Genomic DNA, 24,569 nt, shown 5'->3' on the forward strand with positions numbered 1-24,569 from the left:
AGTCACCTGTGCCTTATATGCATAAAGTCGCTTCAGGTGGCTTTCCTATATAGTCTTCTTTGTCAGCTTCTTTGTTGGCACACTTGCATTTTTCTAACCTCGTGGTGGTGGACTGCTCGGTCCGGTCCAGTTTTCTGCTGATGAGGGTTGTCAGCATTCTGTTGATTCATGAGAACTTGGCCTGATGTCTCGACTTGTTGGGCCTCACGAGGGAACCGCCTTGGGAGAGCGAATTGTCCTGAGCTGGATTTGCAGTTTACGGTTATGTGCAGGGGAAGCACAATTTGGTGTGGTAGGGGTTTCACTCGCATACTGCCGGAATTGTCGGAATACTGGTCGGACAGTTCCCTGTGTTTCCTCTATTCCAAGAGTTGGTGTGGATATATTAATCTCACAGTGTTGTTGTTGTGTTGTGTGTGTGAGAGAGAGACAGAGCGAGAGACAGAGATCTGCAGCTCTACTCTCAATAAAAAAGTGTTTACTGTTGGAAATGGATGTAAATGACCTTTTTAACCAACAGTATTAATTGAGCCATGGTTAATTTGTGGGTTTATTGATTAATTAGTTAATCGTAAACATCTTCAATAGAAACTGGAGAGAGAAGTAAGTAGAGGTCTTTAGTTATATTAATAGGGTTTTTACTGTGAAGGAGTGTACCCTGAAAGTATAGTTCATGACTTTAGCTTGAAAATGCTTGAAAAATGTGTGCATTACTTGGAAACCACTAGGACTGAGAGGAGAAACATATATGGCCACTTACATAATAAAAGTTTTTAATTATGTTAAAGTAATAAACCATTTTTTACTAATACAAAGATGTGTAAAATAGGCCTTTGTGCTGTAAATTCTTCATTTTTCTTCAACCCCCCACTGCTGACTGAGGAGCTTTGCAACTGACACATGCCCCCTCCGACACATGCGCAGTACCGACTGCCTCTTTTCACTTGCACGAGGCATGTTCATATGTGGATCAGCCTTGTGCACGTAGAGCCACACCCTGATCAGCATTATTCCCAACCCTGCTCAGGCACCATCATTCAGCCAGCAGAGGTCGTAATTGCACCAGTTATGAGGAACCCTGGTCCAGCTCATGCCACCAATCGTTGTTCATGTGGCCGGATGGCAGAGCTGAGATTCTATATGATGTATTCGAAATCCCAGCTCTGGTATTCTAGCGTATTTTACTGCTGCGCCACCTGAGTGACGTTAATTCTTCATTTTGTAGAAAGCAAAATATAAACCTGATTCAGCTTGTGTAAACAAAAAGTGAACATATTATCACTATGTGTTCTATTCGTTTATGTTTTGTCTGGGGAAAAAAAAATGGTTTGTATTAGGTGGAATGGATATGGGGAAATTTCCCACATGAATATTTATTATTTTAGGCATAAAATAACGATGAGGTCTGGGAATGATGTGACTGACGGACATTTGATAACATTTCTAAATAATAGTACACTAGTAATGAGTGGTTTAGGATTTTACCCAGACAGAGATTGCTGGAGCCATTCAGTCATCCTCCCAGTTTTACACAAGCAATACATGCTGATTTGAATCAGTGCTCCTGTTTCGTAAATAGTAACCAGTGTGTATACTACTGTATATACTGTACCATACTGTATTATCACGCAGTGCTTTGTAGACCTCTTGGCTTTTGGTTTGGCATGCTGTAGAGCAGTTGTGCTGGTAGTTCGGCACAATTTCTTCGCATGAGTTTAAACAACTTTGTTTTTCAACAATAGATTTTCAAAGTTGTGAATACCACACTGATTTCTAACGTTCTGGCAGAGCTTTAATGATATCATATCGTGAATCACAGTTCTGCCTGTAGGCAGTGTCTTACTGTTTGTGTGATATGTCAGCAGCAGACAGGAACTCCAGGGAGATAGAGAGGTGCAGCACTCTGACGGTACCTGAGAGGCAAGCAACCATTCAGCATCGTTCTCGCTCCGTCTCCCCACACCGAGAGGACCAGTGCAGATCACGCTCACGTCACACACACGTCCCCATGCAGAGGCAAGTCCTTAACACACACATTCACAGTATCATACACCACCATATGCACCCACATATGGAGGCACCACGACTTAGATGTTTCACACTCTCCTTTTAGTAAAGCCAACTTGATATGATATTTTAAAATGTCTTTTTTTTCTTCTTTTTGGCTTTTTATGGCCTGTTCACAGGAGTCTGGATGAAATTCACCAGAATCGACATAACTCCCAGTCACCCATCCACTACCATAATACTCAGCAGGAACACAGATCTCTAGACTCAGATTACGACTACTCCGAGGACAGGTACACCCCACCTTATACTGTATCAAGTGACTGGAATCAAGTCAAATAAATCTAATTTTACTCTTAGATCCAAAGTATCTAGGCTGCTTTAATTGCTTTAAGTCAAGTTAAATATATTGGGTTCACGGGGATAAGAGGGCTCGGGCTACCCTTAGTAATGTATTCTGAGAGTGTTGTTTATTCTTACTGACTCCTTTCCACATCAGAGCTTACTACAATGAAAACAATTATATTAACAATTATATATAAACAATTATAAGATCATATAAAAGTCCAAATTAAAAAGGTCCAAAAATAACTCTCAAGTTGAGCCTGAAGTCATAAATGAATAAACCTCTGCCCAACTCCAGGTTTACAGTAATATTTTGCTATATTAGACTAACTGATAGATATACAACAATGAACCAAATCATTTGGACTACTTGCCTAACATGCTGTCAAAACTCTGCTGTCAAGACTCCACAAGACTACTGATACAGTCCTGTTGTATCTGGTACCAGGACTTTAATATCTGTACATTGCGAGGTGTATCATCCTTTAGTAAATCCTTGTGCCACCTCTCCCGCTGTTAAATGATGCACACAAAGCCCTGCGATAGATTGCTATAATAGTGATCAGATTAGCGATGCTGAGCTTAACACACTACTAACTACTAATCTGACTAATATGACTAACCGCCTTTAATTTGTGTAGTTTCAGTATAATTGGAACCTCTCTGTGTGTTTCTAATGATCGTCTCTCTGTTTACTGACTTACATGTGGGGTTTATTATTTTGGTTCGTGTCATAACACGTCTGTGTCAACTTCAGCGAGTACCTGGAAACGCACAGATCCATTCGGGGCGGAAGTGCCGAGTGCCTGCACACTAACAGGTAAAAAAAATAAACTCTAAGTTGCCAGTTGGTTTTCTTCAATCTGATTAGATAAAAGCTACATAAAGTGTGTTTTCTATGCATGTACAGCTTGCATGCTTTTATCGTTTTAACACATTTATTTTTACTCTTTTTACTGCATGACCTTTTGTGTACTAACGTGAGTAGGAACTTAGCTAGGCAGTGTAACACTTTGCCCCCAAAGATGCCCTTATTAGTGAATGGCATTCATAAAGACATATACAGGTAAGATCCGACTTTAAACTGTACCTTGATGAATATTATTCCTATTTCCCTTCTTGTGATATTTTTAGCTACACTTAAAATAGACAAATTAGCTGTTTAATCATTTCAGCTTTGCTGTCGTGTGCTTTTGTTTGTATGGATATTTGCAGAAATTGGATCAGTTTCTAGTATGGGACTTTATTCAGAGTGTCAACCATCAATTTTCCTTTTTTACAAAGTGAATGGGAATCTACACCAGGGGGTGCCCAATACGCCGATCGCGATGTACCAGTCGATCGCACAGTGCACGCTGGTAGATCGCGTCTCATTCAAACAGGTCAAAGTGATTGACATGAAATGTGGCCACTGTTTCTTTAACTTGCGGTTTGTTACCATAGCTACGCCTCAGCCTGCTTAAAGCACCGATAATCTTGAAAGTTTTCATTCATCAGTAGCCAGTTTGTGCCATTTTTGCATTTTTTCTTTTGTAACCTACACTGTTTGTGAAGATGAGTGCGCAACCAAGCACAAAGAAACCAAAAATGGTTCGATTCGGGCAAGAACACGGCAAAGACGTCTGTTTTGTTTGTACGTAGAAGAAGCTGACAGAATATTTAGATCCTCATGTTACATACTGAAAGTTTAACCCTACGATCTGACATTTATATGAAGTCAAGGACCTCTGCTGGATAATTTTTGAACATAAGAAAGAACATGTGCCACATATTTGACAGCATTTTTGGCTCAACCTACTTGTGTGAAACAGCCTTTTCCCACATAAAAAATAATTAAGTCTAAATATCTGTCCACTCTTACTGATGAACGCATGGAAGCTTGAGAATTGGCATCAGCAGCTACTGTCCAGACTACATAAACCTGGCTGATACCAGTCAGCACATTTCTTCAAAGCTTTTTTGAAAAATCATGAGGCCAACCTTAAAAAAGTAGATCGCGATGACCTGTCGACTGAAATAGTAGATATCAAGCTACGAAAGTGTGGGCACCCCTGCTCTACATGTCATCTTGTTTATGAGCTGTACTCTTCCCTCATCTTTATAAATGAAATAGATCTTTTATGTTTCAGATTTGTTGCATGCTTTTTTGTTGTTTCTTTCTTTCTATGCTAAGCTCAACTCTTCCTGCATGCCTAAAGAGTAAATCAGTGCGGCAACTCAAAGGGGGCACGGTCTGCCCTCGTAGCACCAACCCTTGCCGTGTGCTAAGGTTTACAGATGAGGTCAGCAGTAGGTAAGCATCTGTAGGCTCATATTTAGATATTTAGGCTAGCAAACAAAGTTGTAATTGGGCGATTTCTTGTAAGGTGACATTTCAGCGAGAAAGCAGATTAATGTTTAAAAGTAAGATATTCATATTCGATAGTGCAGAATTGTTATATTATAGGTTATTGGTTTAATTAAAAAATCAAATATAATACAAAACTCAACAAAAATAATACAAAACTCTTTGCAAACCTGATGACAGTGACAGTTATTTTTTTTTATCATATTTAATTAAAAGTTAGTTATATGCCGCTCAGGTGGCACAGCGGTAAAAAGACACGCCACAACCAGAGTAGGATTCTGAGTACATCGTATCGAATCCAGCTCTGCCTTACCGGTTCGAGGCTGAGTGGCTGTATGAGCAATGATTGGCCGGTTGCTCAGTTGGGGGGTGGGACAAAGAACCGGATGTGGGTCTCTCTCTGTCAGAATGCGATTACGACCTCTGCCAGCTGATTAGAGGCGCCTGCACAGAGATGAGGAAGAGTGCCCTTAGGGTGTGTCTCTCCGCATGCAACGCTAGGTGGCGCAACACTCATCAATGTGTGGGTGGCAAAAATGCATCCGGCTGCTGCCCATGTTTCGGAGGGGATATGGGTTAGCTTCGATCTCCTCGGTCAGGGCAGGGTTCGGCATAGACAGAGAGGAAGCACGATGCAAATTGAACAATTGGATGCGCTAAAGGGGGAGAAAAGGGAGAAAAAAAAGTTAGTTATAGACCTAGATGCCGAGCTATTCATTACTTTTGTTTTTTTGCAATTTTCCCATCTAATTTTCTCCCTAATCTGTCGTATCCAATTACCCTGATTGCATTACGCTCCCTCTGTACTGATACTACCGTCCACTGCTGACTGAGAAGCGCCGCAACTGACATACGCCCCCTCCGACATGTGTGCAGTACTGACTTCATCTTTTCACCTGCACGAGGCAAGTTCATATGTGGATCAGCTTTGTGTATGGAGAGCCACACCCTGTCCACTAGTCCTCAACTGAGCAGGTGCCATCAATCAGCCAGCAGAGGGCGTAGCTGCATCAGTTATGAGGATCCTCGGTCCGACTTTCCCACCCTGGCCCAATCGTTGTTCACGTAGCCGCCCAGCTGGATGGCAGAGCTGAGATTCGAAACGATGTGTTTGAAATCTCAGCTCTGGTGTGCTAGTTTACCGCTGCACCCCCTGAGCGGCACATTACTTTTAATATGATTTGTCAATGCCATCCCTCACTGCTTACTTATTGAAGGGTATCTGCTGTGTTTTTAATCTTGTTTGACCGTTAAGCTTTTTTGTCTGGTTGTAGTTTTTACCTTTTAGTTATACTGTAACTGTAGAATCACTCCATCTCTCAACACCAGTGAGATGCCCATGAGATAAGAGAATGAAGTATGCTCCTATGGATATATAATTACACAAATTATATGATTGTAATTGTAAATAAACATTTACAACAAATGTTTTTATTTTAAATGTGTGAACGTGAAGGGTTAGTGTTCGCATCCAATATATTTAACTGTGAACATTTTGTCTGTTTTTAAAAGTACTGATTTTTCTAAAAACATTTTACCTTTTTTTTTAATTTATGACCTTGTGTTATATATATCAGTGGCGATTTCTGTCAAGAATTAAATGGTCAAATATGTACAGTTGTGTTAACATTTCATTGACTACAAATGCGTTAGAACACGTTCACCTCGAAGACGAGTTCGTTCAGAATCAGCTACTTATCACAAATCGACTGACTCGAACTTCTCATACATTCCCGTAGAGTCAGTTTATTTGCCCGCAGAAGCTGAGCGTCTATTCACTTCAATGGGACTGCATGGAACTGTTTTTTTCATTGCTTCGAAACTCGCCGGTCATTGGATAAATGCCACGATTTTGTCCCGCCTCCGGACGCTGAACGTCTGTGGGGGTGAATGGAGCTGTGGGCGGGTCTGGACGTGGAGCTTCTGCAAGATGATTGGAGGATCAGTCGAAAGGCTGAATCTCGTTTTGATTGACAGCTATTTTGAGATCTCGAAAGACAAACTGCAGCCCATTTCTTGGAATTTGCTTGGTGAAATTACTTGACCATTTCCATTGTTCATTGTGTAAATAAAACACACTCATAGTATTTGTTTCAGTTTAACATAATTTCAGCATTTCCTTGTTCGAGTTTAATATCGTTTCGTTAGTCCGTTCAATCAATCATTCATACTGTTGGCTAGGTCGGAGTGAACTAGCCAGCTAGCAAGGTGCACACAATGGCAGACAATGCTAATATTGTTGACCTGATTTTGGCAAAGCCATTTGATAGTCTTTCTTACGAGGAGAAAGTTAGAATTAAACAGCAGGGCAGATCAACACCTAAGATTGATTTGGTGCAAAAAGTAGGGAAAGGTAACAGGTCTTTTCAGCTCTCCTGGTATGACAAAGTTAGCTGGCTGACTGGAAGTGCTGTGACAAAGCCGCCACTGATATATTTTTATGTACAGTGTATCACAAAAGTGAGTACACCCCTCACATTTCTGCAGATATTTAAGTATATCTTTTCATGGGACAACGCTGACAAAATGACACTTTGACACAATGAAAAGTAGTCTGTGTGCAGCTTATATAACAGTGTAAATTTATTCTTCCCTCAAAATAACTCAATATACAGCCATTAATGTCTAAACCACTGGCAACAAAAGTGAGTACACCCCTTAGTGAAAGTTCCTGAAGTGTCAATATTTTGTGTGGCCATCATTATTTCCCAGAACTGCCTTAACTCTCCTGGGCATGGAGTTTACCAGAGCTTCACAGGTTGCCACTGGAATGCTTTTCCACTCCTCCATGACGACATTATGGAGCTGGCGGATATTCGAGACTTTGCGCTCCTCCACCTTCCGCTTGAGGATGCCCCAAAGATGTTCTATTGGGTTTAGGTCTGGAGACATGCTTGGCCAGTCCATCGCCTTTACCCTCAGCCTCTTCAATAAAGCAGTGGTCGTCTTAGAGGTGTGTTTGGGGTCATTATCATGCTTGAATACTGCCCTGCGACCCAGTTTCCGGAGGGAGGGGATCATGCTCTGCTTCAGTATTTCACAGTACATATTGGAGTTCATGTGTCCCTCAATGAAATGTAACTCCCCAACACCTGCTGCACTCATGCAGCCCCAGACCATGGCATTCCCACCACCATGCTTGACTGTAGGCATGACACACTTATCTTTGTACTCCTCACCTGATTGCCGCCACACATGCTTGAGACCATCTAAACCAAACAAATTAATCTTGGTCTCATCAGACCATAGGACATGGATCCAGTTATCCATGTCCTTTGTTGACATGTCTTCAGCAAACTGTTTGCGGGCTTTCTTGTGTAGAGACTTCAGAAGAGGCTTCCTTCTGGGGTGACAGCCATGCAGACCAATTTGATGTAGTGTGCGGCGTATGGTCTGAGCACTGACAGGCTGACCCCCCACCTTTTCAATCTCTGCAGCAATGCTGACAGCACTCCTGCGCCTATCTTTCAAAGACAGCAGTTGGATGTGACGCTGAGCACGTGCACTCAGCTTCTTTGGATGACCAACGCGAGGTCTGTTCTGAGTGGACCCTGCTCTTTTAAAACGCTGGATGATCTTGGCCACTGTGCTGCAGCTCAGTTTCAGGGTGTTGGCAATCTTCTTGTAGCCTTGGCCATCTTCATGTAGCGCAACAATTTCGTCTTTTAAGATCCTCAGAGAGTTCTTTGCCATGAGGTGCCATGAACTTTCAGTGACCAGTATGAGAGAGTGTCAGAGCTGTACTACTAAATTGAACACACCTGCTCCCTATGCACACCTGAGACCTAGTAACACTAACAAATCACATGACATTTTGGAGGGAAAATGACAAGCAGTGCTCAATTTGGACATTTAGGGGTGTAGTCTCTTAGGGGTGTACTCACTTTTGTTGCCGGTGGTTTAGACATTAATGGCTGTATATTGAGTTATTTTGAGGGAAGAATAAATTTACACTGTTATATAAGCTGCACACAGACTACTTTTCATTGTGTCAAAGTGTCATTTTGTCAGTGTTGTCCCATAAAAAGATATACTTAAATATCTGCAGAAATGTGAGGGGTGTACTCACTTTTGTGATACACTGTATATATATATATACGTATATATATAAACCAAAGTTAAAACATGGTAAGTAAGTAAGTAAAATTTATTTATAAAGCACATTTAAAATGACAGAGTCAACCAAAGTGCTGTACAATACAAACATAAAATACCGAGCAATGTAAAGAATTAAAACATAAATAAATACTTAACAAGATTGCACAACACTTAAGAATCAAATGGTACACTCAGATCACCGATCTCACCCATCATAGTTTGTGATATTTCTTTCTGATTACTTCTTTCTCTTTCTTTCTTCTCTCCCTCCATTCTTGCCCTCGCGCAGTGACCTTCAGCCATCATTTGACAGAGTCCGAAGTGCCAGTACGACCTGCTTGAGACCAGAAAGCAGCTTTCACTCTCCTGACAGAGAAAGGTACAGAAAAGCTTAGAAACAGACAAAAGAATAAAGTATACAAGTATTAAGCTGATGTCTTATAGGATCACATCAGGTGACATCAGTCCCTGCAGTTTTTGTTGTTACTAGTTTTATGATTATTTTAATACATTGTATAGTTTGAGTAACTAAGGTCAGCCCAACATTTAATATATCCCTCACCAAAACATGCACATATGCTAAAAAAATAGGCATCACCATGTACTTTTTCAAAACTGTATACATTGACTGTTTAATGTTTAAACTATTGTCAAAACAGACAAGATCAGTCCTCATCATGTGCTGTCTCATAGCTCAGTTTGTTTTATTCATTCAGCTACTTTCTCATACCTCATGTTTTATTTTGTCTATTTCATTTTTTGTTGGTCATTATGCTTATAATCTGCATGCAGGCTGACAGGCAGTTTGGATAGACCTGCCTGCACAAACACTAACAAGAAATCCGTTGACAATGACAGGTGAGATTTTATCCATCAGGACACCTTGTTAATTCGTTTTACTAAACTATTGCTATACATGATTGCAAGATGCATCCTATTGGCCAGGCAGTTCTAAGCTATTCAGTTGGAAGGCTGATTTTTCATTGGTTTTCCCAGAAAAGACTCCTCTCACTTATGTTTTAAGTTCACCCACTTGCTATGAAACATACCTGTTTTCTTTTAATGTTGTGCCTGCCTGTTTGCTGACTCATACAAGTTTCCATTTCTTGTTTTTATTCTTCACCTCGTCCCTTTTGTTCAATTCCTGCATGCAGGATTCAGCCCACCTCCATCCTGCGGGGCAGCAGGTGGAGACGAGACATCTCTCTCAGGCCTCTTGGCCAGGACAGGTGCATGCTGGTTAATGCGAACTCACCCTTCATCCTTCACCTAGTTAATCTACCCTATATTTACTGTTGGTTCTTTTCAAATATTAGTTATTGGTCTGGCAGTGCATCTTCAAATAATTGCTCTATTAGAACCATGATGGCACAAATGGAAGTGTGGGTACTTCACAACTCCTGAAAACCTGTGTTTAGTCCTTACCTCTGTTTACTTTGTAGCTTGTGTGGAAGTAAGCATGTTTCCCTGCTTTCCTCTCACCTTACACCCAAGTAGATGCAAGTTAGTAAGTGAGTAAATGTGAGAAGCCCTGTGATAGATTCCTGCCCTGTCTGGAGTGTGTTCTCTGTATGATTATCCCCCCAAAGCATCACACAATGATTGACAATACTTTGAGTGTACTATTAGGTCTGTGTAAAAAAAAATATAAAGGTAATAGCTTTGCTTGCTTTCTCTCCTCCAGAGCACATGTGCGTGGTGGACGTTCCTCCCCTACAGAGGCTCCGTTATCAGTACGCAGGGGGAGACAGCTTCCCCAGCTTCCTGCTAAGAGCAGCAGTATAGAGCAAGGTAGGTTCTTCTCTTCTCTCAGAAGAGCATGCATGGCCTGAAGATATATTCTGCCTGTAAATCTCCACCATGCATTAAATGTAGGTGCCCCTTTTATATTTGGCTGGCTTTACAGGAATATTCACACACAAATGCACTATATGGCCAAATGTATTTGGATACCTGGACATCCAATTAAAAAAGTACACCGATCAGGCATAACATTATGAGCACTGAAAGGTGAAGTGAATAACACTGATTATCTCTTCATCATGGGGCACCTGTTAGTGGGTGGGATATATTAGGCAGCAAGTGAACATTTTATCCTCAAAGTTGATGTGTTAGAAGCAGGAAAAATGGGTTGAGATGAGATTTGAGTGAGTTTGAGAAGGGCCAAATTGTGATGGCTAGACGACTGGGTCAGAGCATCTCCAAAACTGCAGCTCTTGTGGGGTGTTCCCGGTCTGCAGTGGTCAGTATCTGTCAAAAGTGGTCCAAGGAAGGAACAGAGGTAAACCGGTGACAGGGTCATGGGTGACCAAGGCTCATTGATGCACGTGGGGAGCGAAGGCTGGCCCGTGTGGTCCGATCCAACAGACGAGCTACTATAGCTCAAATTGCTGAAGAAGTTAATGCTGGTTCTGATAGAGAGGTGTCAGAATACACAGTGCATCACAGTTTGTTGCGTGTGGGGCAGACAAACGGGGGACCGACACAATATTAGGAAGGTGGTCATAATGTTATGCCTGATCGGTGTATATATTGTAATCTCTATGTGATCTTTTCAGCTATAACTTCTGAGAAGGCTTCTTACAAGACTTTGAAGTATAACTTTGGGAATTTGTGCCCATTCAGTCAAATAATGTATGATTATGAAGGGCATCTTCATGTCTTCATAGACTGTGCTTTGTTGGAACGGGAAAGGGTCTTCCTGCAAAGTTGTTGCATAAACTGTTGCAATAAATGATTATTATATCTGTTAGCACTTGTTCTGGCTGAACACATTAATTTAATAGACAGGGGTGTCCCAATTGGGGAGTTTGTTGGGGGGTGGGGGTGGTCACATGTAGCTTAGCATGGCTCTCTGACGTGGTACGGCTGTGTGTGGGACCGCAGATTGGACACGTGTATGGGGAGTGTGCGGTGATCCGGCAGTCCTCGATTGGGGAATGTGCAACTGGCAGTGAAAAAAAATAAACATGAGTTTATCCTGCATCTAAAATTGTAAATGCAGGGCAAATTCAAGAAGAACCAAAAGGAAGAAGATTTTTCCACAACACTTTTGTTATCTAATATATAACTGTCTAATTCGAAAAAATGAGCAAAAGTCACAAATGTTACTTTTAACAATAATATGCCGTGCAATATTTGTGGTCGACGGGGCAAAATCAAATCAAATCTGCTCACGAATTACATGGTAAGTGGCATAGATGTTATTAGGGAATAACTGTATCTAAATGCCTTCTAAATGAGTGTTTTAAACATTGATTTCTTATTAACTGTGTTCTAAAGGACTGCACAGTTTTGTATTCAGCAGGGATACATACATTCCACAGCTATACCTAATGTATTTTTGCGCTGAATTTTATAAAGCACTAATATTTTATAAGGTGTCATATTAGGGATTATTCTGATTTTATTTTAGCTTTGGCAGTAGAAGAGCGAGCACGCCAGTTGAGTCAGATCCGAGTTTCTTCTTATCGTCCGGGTTCCTCCGCCAGCTCAGGCCACGATCAAGACATGAAGCTCAAAAACAAAAGAGAGGTATGGGAACCACATTAAGATACTGGTGTAAAATTGGTTCTACTTATCAAATTTAAGTTGCGCTTTATGAATAGCATTTTTTGATTTATCATATTTTGTTATTCTGTTTAAGAAAACTCATTAAAGAAGTGAAATAGTTGTGGATGTTTTCTTTTTGGTTGTGTGTGTGTGTGTGTGTGTGTGTGTGTGTGGTGGGGGGGGGGAGAGAATTAGGAAAAATACAATTGTTGCACACTTTATTTAAATCCCAGGACTGCCATGACATACAGTACAAGTGTATGTACAATTTTAACGTTTACTGTAAGTCTCAGACTTGTCCGCTCTAAATTGACCCTTACTTTGAGGGAGAAAATGTGTCTGTTGTCATGGCTGAAAGAAGTGGGTTATTAATGAATCAGAAAACAGAAAGAATGTAAATATAGCCTAAAGGTTAGATCGATTATGTATGGCTATTACAATATTATAGGAACGCATTTCAAATGACAAAACAATGCTTACCTTAGGTTATTTTATTATATTGTTGTGGTTATTATTTACCATAATTTGTTGCGATTTTTTAATCTCTTAAAATTAAATTTCTTCTTTCCTGAATTAGATGGAAGTTTGAGTAATAAATAATAAATTATTATTTTGTTTATTGTATCTGTAAAGTACTACAAATCTGATCCAGTCATCAAATCCAGTCATCAGATCCAACTAAACTTCAGACACTCTAATTGACTTGGCTAACAGCATGTAGATTAATTTTCTTTTTTTTTTATGTATTTGGGACAAACTATACTTTTAAAGCAGGCAGCTTGAATGTAACAAAATTGGCACAAGTAATTCAAATTAACTAATGTGGCTAGTGGGTGCTTGGGTGGTGCAGTGGTAAATTATGCAAGCCCAATACCACTACCCAGGGTTTGAATCCCCAGCAATGCTATTATTTGGATTGGGTGTCTACATACAGACATGATTATCTATGTCTAAGAGGGGGTGACAAAGGCCCTGTGATGGATTACCGTGACCCTGACCAGGATAAAGCAGTGAGTAAAACATAAAGTAAACTGAAAACTAATTCAGCTGTTTGCGATTGTGTAGATGTACAAGAGGAGTTGTGATAACGTCTCAGCGAGGTCATCGGACAGCGATATAAGCGATGTGTCGGCCATCTCCCGGGCTAGCAGTGCCTCCCGCCTCAGCAGTGCCAGCTACATGTCTGTCCAATCAGAGAGACCACACGGACGGATCAGGTTTGAAAATGAACACGCACGTACAAAAGGTCTTTCCTGTTAGAGAGACATATACAGTGTATTAATATTTATTTATACAGATGGGTGAGAAATGATTTGCTGATGCTTATATACAGGACTGCTTGGTTTGAAGCCACTTGTCCACTTGACACTGCAAATCAATTCAGTTTTTCAGACTGATTGCCTAACATGATGAAATATTTTTATCCTGGTGGAAGTAAAGTCAAGTCAATTTTATTTATATAGCGCTTTTTACAATGGACATTGTCTCAAAGCGACTTTACAGACTCCAGGACCAACAGACCAAAAACCCTTTTGAGCAAGCCGAGGGCGACAGTGGCAAGGAAAAACTCCCTTAAAATTACAGGAAGAAACCCTGAGAGGAACCAGACCTAGCAGGGACCCCCACCCTCCTTGGGTGGCCTGGAGGATAATTTAAATAAAAATAATTTAGAATTAAATTGAACTAAAAGTTATAACAAAAAATTATAATTGCAGTTCTTCATTATTCAGTCCAGTCTGTGATAAAGCTCAGAGTGAGTTCTTGACATTTTTGGTGCAAACACACCAGGTTTCCGTCAAATCTAGCAGGAGCAGCATTGTTCTCACAGCAGTCTCGATACCCTCGGGTGGGTAAACAGGTTTCCGTCAGAACCACCTTGGGGTAAAACAACAGAAAGCGTAGTTAAAATGTAAAATCATTAAGAGTAAAATACCAGTTCTGCAGAGAGCAGCATTAGACTCCGGCACCCCTAATTATTACAGCATGACTAAAAGGGAGAGCGAGCAGGTAACTAAGTCATGAAGGCTTTCACAGAACATTAGCGCCCACCTCCCCCACCGTCATCAAACCTGAGTGATCGGACAAGAGAGGCAGAACGGCCGCTCAGGTGGCGCAGCGGTAAAGTACGCTAGCTCACCAGAGTTGGGTTTCTAGATGCATCGTATCGAAACTCAGCTCTACCTTTCCGACTGGGTTGGGCGGCAGTATGAACAACGTTTGGCTGTTGTTCAGGGGCTTAGGGGTAGAGTCGGAGCATAGGTCCTCAAAACTGGTACGACTGCGGCCCCTGCTGGTTGACTGACGGCACCTGCACGGGGCTGAGGAATAACATTGAGGGGGGTGTGACCCTCCGTGCGCAGTGTCTCTCGGTGTATGAACTCGGCTCGTGCAGGTGAAAAATGCAGGCTGTACTGACTGCGTGCCGGAGGGGGCGCAAGTCAGTTGAGTGGCGTCCTCAGTCAGCGGCAAAAAGGGTCGAATCAGTATAGAGGACACTATCAGGGTAATTGGACACGATTATAATGGGGATAAAAGTTGGGGGAAAAAAGTGGGAAAAAATAGATAATTTAAAAAAAAAAGAGAGAGGCAGAACGACAGCAACCCGACATCCCTGATCGCCACAAGTTCCTATGACTTAGAACCCCCAAGCTCTGTGCCTTTGTCTATAGTTGGGATGGGCAGCACCGGTCCTAGCAGTCCGAGATCAGGCACAGCCAGAAGCCATTACACAGCTCCTGCAAATTTGACTATCGACAGGCAATTAAGGATGTCTAACAGTTTTAGGAGCATGTAAATGATAAAATCACTATATCTCAACACCATTTCAGAGGAATGATGTTCTTTCCCTTTCATGACAGTTTTGAACACTTTAGAGAATCTGTTGTAAGGCACATTGAAGCGTTTTTGCAGTTCACGATGGCTTGGGCTTTCATTTCATTTGTCACCCATCAGTTTGTGCACTTGTTTTCCTTTTCTGTCTAAAAATTACTAAGACAATGACAACTCTAATCACACTATCCCGAAGCAGGTGATGTGGCATCTCAAACCAAAGCCACTGTCCACTGTCTTTTTTTTTTTGGCTTTGCTTTGCATGTCTTTCTCTGTGATGCATGCTCCTATCTGTCTCGTCCTTTTGTTCTTCTTTGTTTTTTTTAAACACCTGCACATCTACACGCTTGCACTTTTCCACGCGGTGGGGTTTAAAGGTCAAAGTCGTTGGAGAACTGTAAAGGGGAGGAGAAAAGAGAGAGGAGGATCTCATGGGGGGTGAGTGGGCAAGGGGAGAGGAGGAGTCTGGGAAAGAGGCGCTTCTCTGAGGAACTGAAACGCCGGCGCCACACTGTGGCGGGAGACGTCAGGTAACAGCACGAACACACTGATCCTAGACTTGCTCCCTCCTCCCTGTGACTGATGTGATCTAGTGAAGTGAAATCAATGACACCTTGGGATCCACTAGGATTCGATTTGAATGAAAGAGGATACTGCACTCCTACTTTACTTCTGTTTCAATAAAGAGCTTAAAGTAGTTCAACTCATTTAAGACTATACATATTTATGATTACACTGCAGTACTAAGCAGAGATGTTCACAAGTCACTAAATATGAGTCCGAGTCAAGTCACGAGTCTTTAGACTAGAGTCCGAATCAAGTCACGAGTCAATATAATATACACAAAACATATATTGGAAATGTAGATAATATGTAAGTTCATATAAAACTGAGTCATTTAAAAGTAGAGTAGAGTCTGAAGCAAAAGCAATTGTCAGGCTTGATCAGTCTGGAAAGAAAAAGAGAAAAACACAACGCAAACAAGACTTCTGCATGTCTAAAAGTGTCACTAAGCTTTTTTAATAATCATTATGTCGTTCAGACTAACCTTCATACAGCCTTGCTGCTGTGGAAGCCAACTAGAGCGTTATGAAATTTGAGAGCCTCCAGCTCACGGTACTCTTTTGAACACTCTGCTTAATAAAAGACATTTTAAAAAATAGTTTTGGTCTAAATTGTGTCCCCCGGCCAGAAACTCAATTTAGGGAGTCGTCTTACCTAAGGTCTGATCTACCAACGTCATTAATATAGTAATAATGGTCGTATTTCTTGCCTGACAAAACCAGTAGCACAGTTCCAAATAAGTTATAATGAGTTTTGCTCCAAATACTACACAGGTTGAGTAATGTATAATACAGACTATAAGACAGTTTTGCCGGTGCTACAAAGCAACATATTTTAATGAGCCCACTTGTCAAATATATCTGTCAGAAAGGGCATAGAAGTGCAGATGATTGATGTGTTGGTTACACAGTATTTGAATTGGTTCTTGCAGGTGCATGACTTCAGCTGGCACCTCAGTGGACCTACGCAGTACTAACAAATTTTGCCAATGTCATCTGGCAATTTTTTATGTATACAAACACTACCTGATTATGTATATAGAGATATAATCACAAAAAACAAGGATAGTGCGATTGACAGTGTGAACAATGCCCACACCACAAAAACCACTGCAGTGTCATCAACTTATGTTTGTAAGGAAAAATCTGCCTGCTATGAAACTTAGAAAATAGTCTTAATTAGATTAGATATTAGCTAATCTTTTTTTTAATGCATTTTCTCCCTTTTTCTCCCGATTTTTAGCACGTCAAATTTTTTACCCAATTGCGTAATGCTTCCTCTCTACTGATGCTGACCCTCACCCCGATTGAGGAGAGCAAACTGATCCCCCCCGACTCGTGTGCAGTAGCCGGCTGCATCTTTTCACCCGCACGAGGCGAGTTCATATGCGGATCAGCCTTGTGCACGGAGAGCCACACCCTGATCAAGGCATTATTCCTCAACTCTGTGCAGATGCCATCAATCAGCCAGCAGAGGTCGTAATTGCATCAGTTATAAGGTCCCTATCCGGCTCCCTCCCTGGATGAACAACAGCCAAACGTTGTTCATATAGCCGCCCAGCCCATCCGGATGGCAGAGCTGAGATTCGATACGATGTATTTGAAGTCCCAGCTCACAAATGAAGAAGGCACACAGATAAAGAAAGCACACAGTGGTACATGATCCTAGCCATTGGGGGGGACATATCAGTGCACCCTTAGTGCCGGTATGTGTATAATATGTGGGTTGCATTTGGAAAATCATTTGGCATTAAAACTGTGCCAAACAATTAAGCAGATGAATCATTTGATGTGGCAACCCCTAACAAAAGCAGCCAAAAGGAATCATTCATATTGCATATGAATTCATATTCCATGGTCTTTTAATATAAAAATTATAAAGCTTTCCTTTTCTTTCAATGCTTTCAACCCTTGACCAATTTAATAATTAATTGTTTTAGCTGCTCATGTATAGGGGTCACAACACAGTTTTTTGTCGGATGCCCTTACTGACGCAACCCTCCTATTATATCTGGGCTTGGGACGAGCACTGAGAGCGCACTGACATGTGCACCTCCCAATTGCTAGGATGTTCGACTACCTCCCACCCTCAAAAGAAGTCCCAGCTCTGGTGTGCTAGCGTATTTTACCTCTGCGCCACTTGAGCGGCTATTAGCTAATATCTTTAACTGGTCGAAAAGAAAGCAAACACAGGTTCAGCTCAACGAGTCTTTAGTGATAACTGTCTATTTTACTGAGACTAATTAATAACAATAAAATATGCGAATCACGGCTCTTTGCAGTTGTATTGTGGATTAAATTGAGTCTAGTTCTAGTCTAATTTCTTTCGGATAGAGTCATTATGTAAAAAAAAAATGTGGGGGGGCAAGGGAGTTAAAATTTTATTTTAAGAGATTAAAAAATCGCAGCAAATTATGGTAAATAATAACCACAACAATATAGTAAAATAACCTAAGGTAAGCAAGCGTAAGACATCTGTCCTAATAAAAGTTTTGTCATTTAAAATGCGCCCCTTATGATATTGTAATAGCCATACATAATCGATCTAACCTTTAGGCTGTATTTCCATTCTTTCTGTTTTCTGATTCATTAACAACCCACTTCTTTCAACAATAATAATTAGGTGGGATTTACTTGGTTTCCTGTATATTTCTCAACTCCTCAAGTGCACAAGCTAAAGAAATCTTCCCCTTTTACACACATCATGTTTTTGAGTTCTTGGCATGTGCTTGGTTCAACGACTTTCAATATCCTCTGCATGTGCGTCTTGTGTTGTGTGTATTTTGTGTGTGGTGTGTGTTCTAGAGCCCTACTTGCATGCCTGCGATCACATCTGCGATGCCTGGAGACAGCATCATCACGTGAATCCCTTCCACCCAACACCCTTGCTGTTCCTCCTTCGTTTGCCTCTTTCTGTACTGGAGAAGAAAGGCCTACCTTTTCCCTCCCCCTTCCTACATCAACTCCAGTCCCATGTATGAGAGTGTTAGGGACTAAAGTCAGAGAGGAAAGTGTAATCGGACAATCATTCAGCACCCTCACTCCCTCGGAACCTGCTGACACACGCCACCTCCTCCGTAGACCTAGGGGGTATCAGAGGCCTCTGTTTTACTGCTGTGTCAAGGGAAACTAAAATAAATAACAGACTGGGGTCAATTACTATCATATTTATGGCTATACGTTCAAAATTGCATACTTGTATACTTTATTTGACTTCTTGCACACTATATTGTGTTGTGATTTTATTTTGAATGGATATAATTGCCATTCATACCTCCTTGATCAAGGCCCAATTTGACCAGATGGCCAACATTAAAGCTGTTGATATTGTTCTATATTCTTGCCATGATTTATACCTAGCCCATTTTTTGATTGTGGAGATCCACAGACAGTTCTTTGGACTTCTTGGCTTGGTTCTTGTCATAACAATGCAGTGGAAATATACCCAGACATGTGACCCTTTTCAAACTGTGTCAATGTAGTTAAAATTGCAATAGGTGGACATATCTCAAGAATAGTTTAAGCAAACTCGATTCACCTGACCACAATTTGGAGTGTTACAGTATACAATCTAAGCAATTGAGGGCTAAAGGTCTTACTCAAGGGCCCAACAGTGGCAACCTGACAGTGGTGGGGCTTGAACCAGCAACCTTTTGATTACTAGTCCAGTACCTTAATCACTGACCTACAACTACCCTATTCACTCATTTTCTTAACCGCTTATCCAATTAGGGTCGCAGGGGGTGCTGGAGCCTATCCCAGCTTTTTAATGGGCGTAAGGCGCACAGTAACAATCTGGACGGGGCGCCAGTCCATCGCAGGGCAGACACACACACACACACACACCCATTCACCCATAGGACAATTCAGTGTCTCCAATTAACCCGACTGCATGTTTTTGGACTGTGGGAGGAAACCGGAGCTCCCGGAGGAAACCCATGCAGACACGGGGAGAACATGCAAACTCCACACAGAAAGGACCCGGATCGCCCCGCCTGGGGATCGAACCCAGGATCTTCTTGCTGTAAGGTGACAGTGCTACCCATCGAGCCACTGTGCCGTCCTCTGCCCTATTCATTCTTTTTACAACACAATAAAGTGTGCAAAAAGTCAAGGGGTTTAAACATTAGTGTACATTCCCAGTACATAGGATGATATTTTGGATGTAACCTTTGTCAGCATGTTTCTAATGAGAACAATGATCTAACGAGCACAGTGTTAAAGCCTCAAAAGCAGAGACTTCTACAGTATTTCAAATCCCAAAAAGTTTGTCATGCAAATGTTCTGTAAATTTTTTAAATGTGATATCCTAGTAAATATGTTTATATTATTTATTTATATAATATTATCAAATTAAGACCACAAAAAACATCCACTGCTTGGTAACAAGCAGGATATGAGAGTTAAAACTTTGCCTTTGGCTCGCTCTTTGCTTCCAGTCGTCAGGTTCGAGCCTCAGCAGGTCGCAGCATGTTGAAGAGTACCAGCGTGAGCGGAGACATTAATACGCCGGAACGCACAGACGGCAGCCAGTCGGACACAGCACTGAGCACAGTTGGCAGCAGCAGCAAAAAGCGCCGCTCAAGCCTTAACGCTCGCTTTGTGGCCATTGTGGGCAGCAGGCGTAGCCGCAGCACCTCCCAACTTAGCCAAACAGGTCAGTTCATTTATTCATTTAGGGCACACAGTGTGCGTGTTTGTGGTCTGAATTCTTTTCTTAATAGTGCTACTTCAAGTGTGTTAAAACAACATCCAAACTTATTTACTTAATTTTTATTTTAACCACTGCATTATCCTGGTCAGGGTTGTAAAGGTACTGATTCCCTCCAGAAAACCTGGGCACAAAGCATGAACACACCCCAGTCGGTGCACCAATCCATTTTAGAGCACCTGCTTATATTCAAACCTAGATCTTAGTGGTGGTGGGCTAGCATAATAGATCGCTGTGCCACCCAACCACCTACAGAAACTTTTTTAAAATTTGTATTTAGTATTGCAGCAATTAGTGTTATTATTGCATGCACAGAACATGCCAATTCACTTCCCAAGCAATACACTGTTCAACCTTACAGCTTAAAAAATGAAGAGGTGATTCTAGTCTGAGCATAAATATTGTTGTTTAGTCTGATGCTGTTTCATGAATGTTCCTAAAATGGATATAAGCTTTGACATAGTAAGACGTGAAGGCCACAACACCACCATCAGACATACAGTGTATCACAAAAGTGAGTACACCCCTCACATTTCTGCAGATATTTAAGTATATCTTTTCATGGGACAACACTGACAAAATGACACTTTGACACAATGAAAAGTAGTCTGTGTGCAGCTTATATAACAGTGTAAATTTATTCTTCCCTCAAAATAACTCAATATACAGCCATTAATGTCTAAACCACCGGCAACAAAAGTGAGTACACCCCTAAGAGACTACACCCCTAAATGTCCAAATTGAGCACTGCTTGTCATTTTCCCTCCAAAATGTCATGTGATTTGTTAGTGTTACTAGGTCTCAGGTGTGCATAGGGCGCAGGTGTGTTCAATTTAGTAGTACAGCTCTCACACTCTCTCATACTGGTCACTGAAAGTTCCAACATGGCACCTCATGGCAAAGAACTCTCTGAGGATCTTAAAAGACGAATTGTTGCGCTACATGAAGATGGCCAAGGCTACAAGAAGATTGCCAACACCCTGAAACTGAGCTGCAGCACAGTGGCCAAGATCATCCAGTGTTTTAAAAGAGCAGGATCCACTCAGAACAGACCTCGCATTGGTCATCCAAAGAAGCTGAGTGCACGTGCTCAGCGTCACATCCAACTGCTGTCTTTGAAAGATAGGCGCAGGAGTGCTGTCAGCATTGCTGCAGAGATTGAAAAGGTGGGGGGTCAGCCTGTCAGTGCTCAGACCATACGCCGCACACTACATCAAATTGGTCTGCATGGCTGTCACCCCAGAAGTAAGTAAGTAAGTAAGTAAGTAAATTTTATTTATAAAGCACTCTTAAAACAACTTACGTTGACCAAAGTGCTGTACATCGAATAAGCATACATAACACAACATTATATTAAAAAAGTAAGAACCAAATAAAAATACAGAGTAAGAGACAAAATAAAACAGATAAAAATAGACTAAACAATTAAAATTAACACAGCTCCTCACTGTTCAAATGCCAGCTTATAAAGGTATGTTTTTAGGAGTGATTTAAAAACAGCGGCCGAAGGTGCTTGTCGAATATTAGGAGGTAGAGTGTTCCATAGCCTCGGAGCATAAACTGCAAATGCACGATCACCTTTTAGCTTCAAACGAGCCCTAGGAACAGTCAACAAATTCTGAGTGGCTGATCTTAAAGATCGCTGTGCGGTTGCGGGAGAAAGCATACCACTGAGATAAGCCGGGGCTTGACCATTAAGCGCTTTAAAAACAAATAAAAGCACTTTAAAATGAATCCTGTGCTGAACAGGCAGCCAATGTAGTGAGGCAAGGACGGGTGTAATATGGTTTCTTTTCTTGGTATTAGTCAGTAACCTTGCTGCTGCATTCTGGACTACCTGCAAGCGCCGCAACAGAGACTGACTAATCCCAATATACAGAGAATTACAGTAGTCAATTCTTGCAGAAATGAAGGAAGCCTCTTCTGAAGTCTCTACACAAGAAAGCCTGCAAACAGTTTGCTGAAGACATGTCAACAAAGGACATGGATTACTGGAACCATGTCCTATGGTCTGATGAGACCAAGATTAATTTGTTTGGTTCAGACGGTCTCAAGCATGTGTGGCGGCAATCAGGTGAGGAGTACAAAGATAAGTGTGTCATGTCTACAGTCAAGCATGGTGGTGGGAATGCCATGGTCTGGGGCTGCATGAGTGCAGCAGGTGTTGGGGAGTTACATTTCATTGAGGGACACATGAACTCCAATATGTACTGTGAAATACTGAAGCAGAGCATGATCCCCTCCCTCCGGAAACTGGGTCGCAGGGCAGTGTTCCAGCATGATAATGACCCCAAACACACCTCTAAGACGACCACTGCTTTATTGAAGAGGCTGAGGGTAAAGGTGATGGACTGGCCAAGGATGTCTCCAGACCTAAACCCAATGGAACATCTTTGGGGCATCCTCAAGCGGAAGGTGGAGGAGTGCAAAGTCCCGAATATCCGCCAGCTCCGTGATGTCGTCATGGAGGAGTGGAAAAGCATTCCAGTGGCAACCTGTGAAGCTCTGGTAAACTCCATGCCCAGGAGAGTTAAGGCAGTTCTGGGAAATAATGGTGGCCACACAAAATATTGACACTTCAGGAACTTTCACAATGGGGTGTACTCACTTTTGTTGCCGGTGGTTTAGACATTAATGGCTGTATATTGAGTTATTTTGAGGGAAGAATAAATTTACACTGTTATATAAGCTGCACACAGACTACTTTTCATTGTGTCAAAGTGTCATTTTGTCAGTGTTGTCCCATGAAAAGATATACTTCAATATCTGCAGAAATGTGAGGGGTGTACTCACTTTTGTGATACACTGTAACAGTGATCTTTGTGTAACGTAATGTCTTCAACTTAATCTCTGATTCACGCTTATAGTCTTTACTTTACCCATTTGGCAGAATTTAATCCGACCACATTCCTTCAAGGAGATATTTACGTTGTGATGTGTATAATGTTCTATGTTACTGCTGCTGTATTGACAAAGTTATATTTAGAATCAATCAAGGTTTGTCTAATCTAATTAGAATAAAACCAAAGTCCAATTATTTATAGCATATGGCAATGTATGTTGACACTTCTCCTTATTATTTAGCTCATTTACAGTTATATTTATATTTACATTTTTGCCATTTATCCAGTGCAACTTACAGAAGTGCTTCCACAGTACACATTTCCCTACTCTAGTTTAAGTAGACAACAGTCCAAGAACACAAATCTGCTGAAACTGTTAGAACAAAGGTTTTTTTTAAGAAATAAATAAGAGCTTTAGTAAGTACATGTTAGTTCTCAGCTTAAGTGCTTAGTAAAGAGGTGGGTTTTTTAATCGTCTTTTGAAGACAGTGAGAGACTGGGGAAGTTTGTTTCACCACTTGGGTGCTATTACAGAAAAGAGCCTTGATGCTTGTCTTCCTCGAGTTCTGGGTCCAGGATCAAGATGAGCGAGACTAGTATCTCGGAGGTTGCGCGGTACAGAGCGGGACATGATGAGTTCTCCAAGGTAGTTTGGAGCTGGTCCATTTTTGGCTTTGTAAATGAGCATCATTTGAAGTAACACAGCAGTGTGGTGATGTGGCAGCATTTAGGTTGGTTGAGTTGCAAGGGTTTAAAACTGGACATGGGGGCATGTCTAAGTTTTCCCTAGTAAAGAAATAACATAGTTGCCATGTTTCATAAGTCTTCATAATTTCATGATTCTTCATTTAACATAAAACAGATCCAGACACATGTGCCAAGCCTTATTGTCTCTGAAAAAAAAAAACATGACTTATTTATAATCATTTTTGTACAGAATTATTCAAGCAATGAGTAGAATTTCTTTTGAGCTTGCCAATGCCTAGTTCACACTACACGATTTGTGCCCTGATTTTTGCTCGCCGACTGGTCGCCGCTAGATGTGGCAGCTCGTAAGCAACTCGGAGTTACTCAGGGATCAAAACTTGGCTCTCAATCGCTATGTGTGAACTGTTTAACTGTTCAGCTCACCGACCGAAGAAAAATATCTAGCTTGTTAAATATCTGGACCAGTCGCAGACTCAAAATCGTGCAGTGTGAAAGTCGTTGCGAGTGGCAGCGAGTGCTTTGTCAAACTACAGCCAATGAGAAGACAACCTTCAATAGGATAGGGG

At 41.4% G+C, this 24,569-nt stretch overlaps 1 protein-coding gene across 6 annotated transcripts in view; it reads left to right on the forward strand.

Annotated features, from left to right (window-relative positions):
• The window catches only part of rims1b (regulating synaptic membrane exocytosis 1b), a 105,069-nt gene that overhangs the window by 69,537 nt on the left and 10,963 nt on the right, over window positions 1-24,569 (forward strand). For 3 of the 6 annotated variants that reach the window (XM_063010514.1, XM_063010516.1, XM_063010515.1), the window contains 9 exons: window positions 1,866-2,016; window positions 2,187-2,300; window positions 3,110-3,172; window positions 9,087-9,176; window positions 9,590-9,655; window positions 10,482-10,588; window positions 12,213-12,331; window positions 13,415-13,566; window positions 20,181-20,398. In XM_063010514.1, the coding sequence (XP_062866584.1) occupies window positions 1,866-2,016; window positions 2,187-2,300; window positions 3,110-3,172; window positions 9,087-9,176; window positions 9,590-9,655; window positions 10,482-10,588; window positions 12,213-12,331; window positions 13,415-13,566; window positions 20,181-20,398 (1,080 nt within the window). Of the gene's footprint in view, window positions 1-1,865; window positions 2,017-2,186; window positions 2,301-3,109; window positions 3,173-4,525; window positions 4,646-9,086; window positions 9,177-9,589; window positions 9,656-9,951; window positions 10,027-10,481; window positions 10,589-12,212; window positions 12,332-13,414; window positions 13,567-18,546; window positions 18,887-20,180; window positions 20,399-24,569 lie in introns of those variants that run through there. The other 3 variants (XM_063010519.1, XM_063010518.1, XM_063010517.1) reach the window with 3 other exon arrangements.

This window comes from Trichomycterus rosablanca, chromosome 15 (genome assembly GCF_030014385.1).
Source record: "Trichomycterus rosablanca isolate fTriRos1 chromosome 15, fTriRos1.hap1, whole genome shotgun sequence".
NCBI classification, from domain to species: domain Eukaryota; kingdom Metazoa; phylum Chordata; class Actinopteri; order Siluriformes; family Trichomycteridae; genus Trichomycterus; species Trichomycterus rosablanca.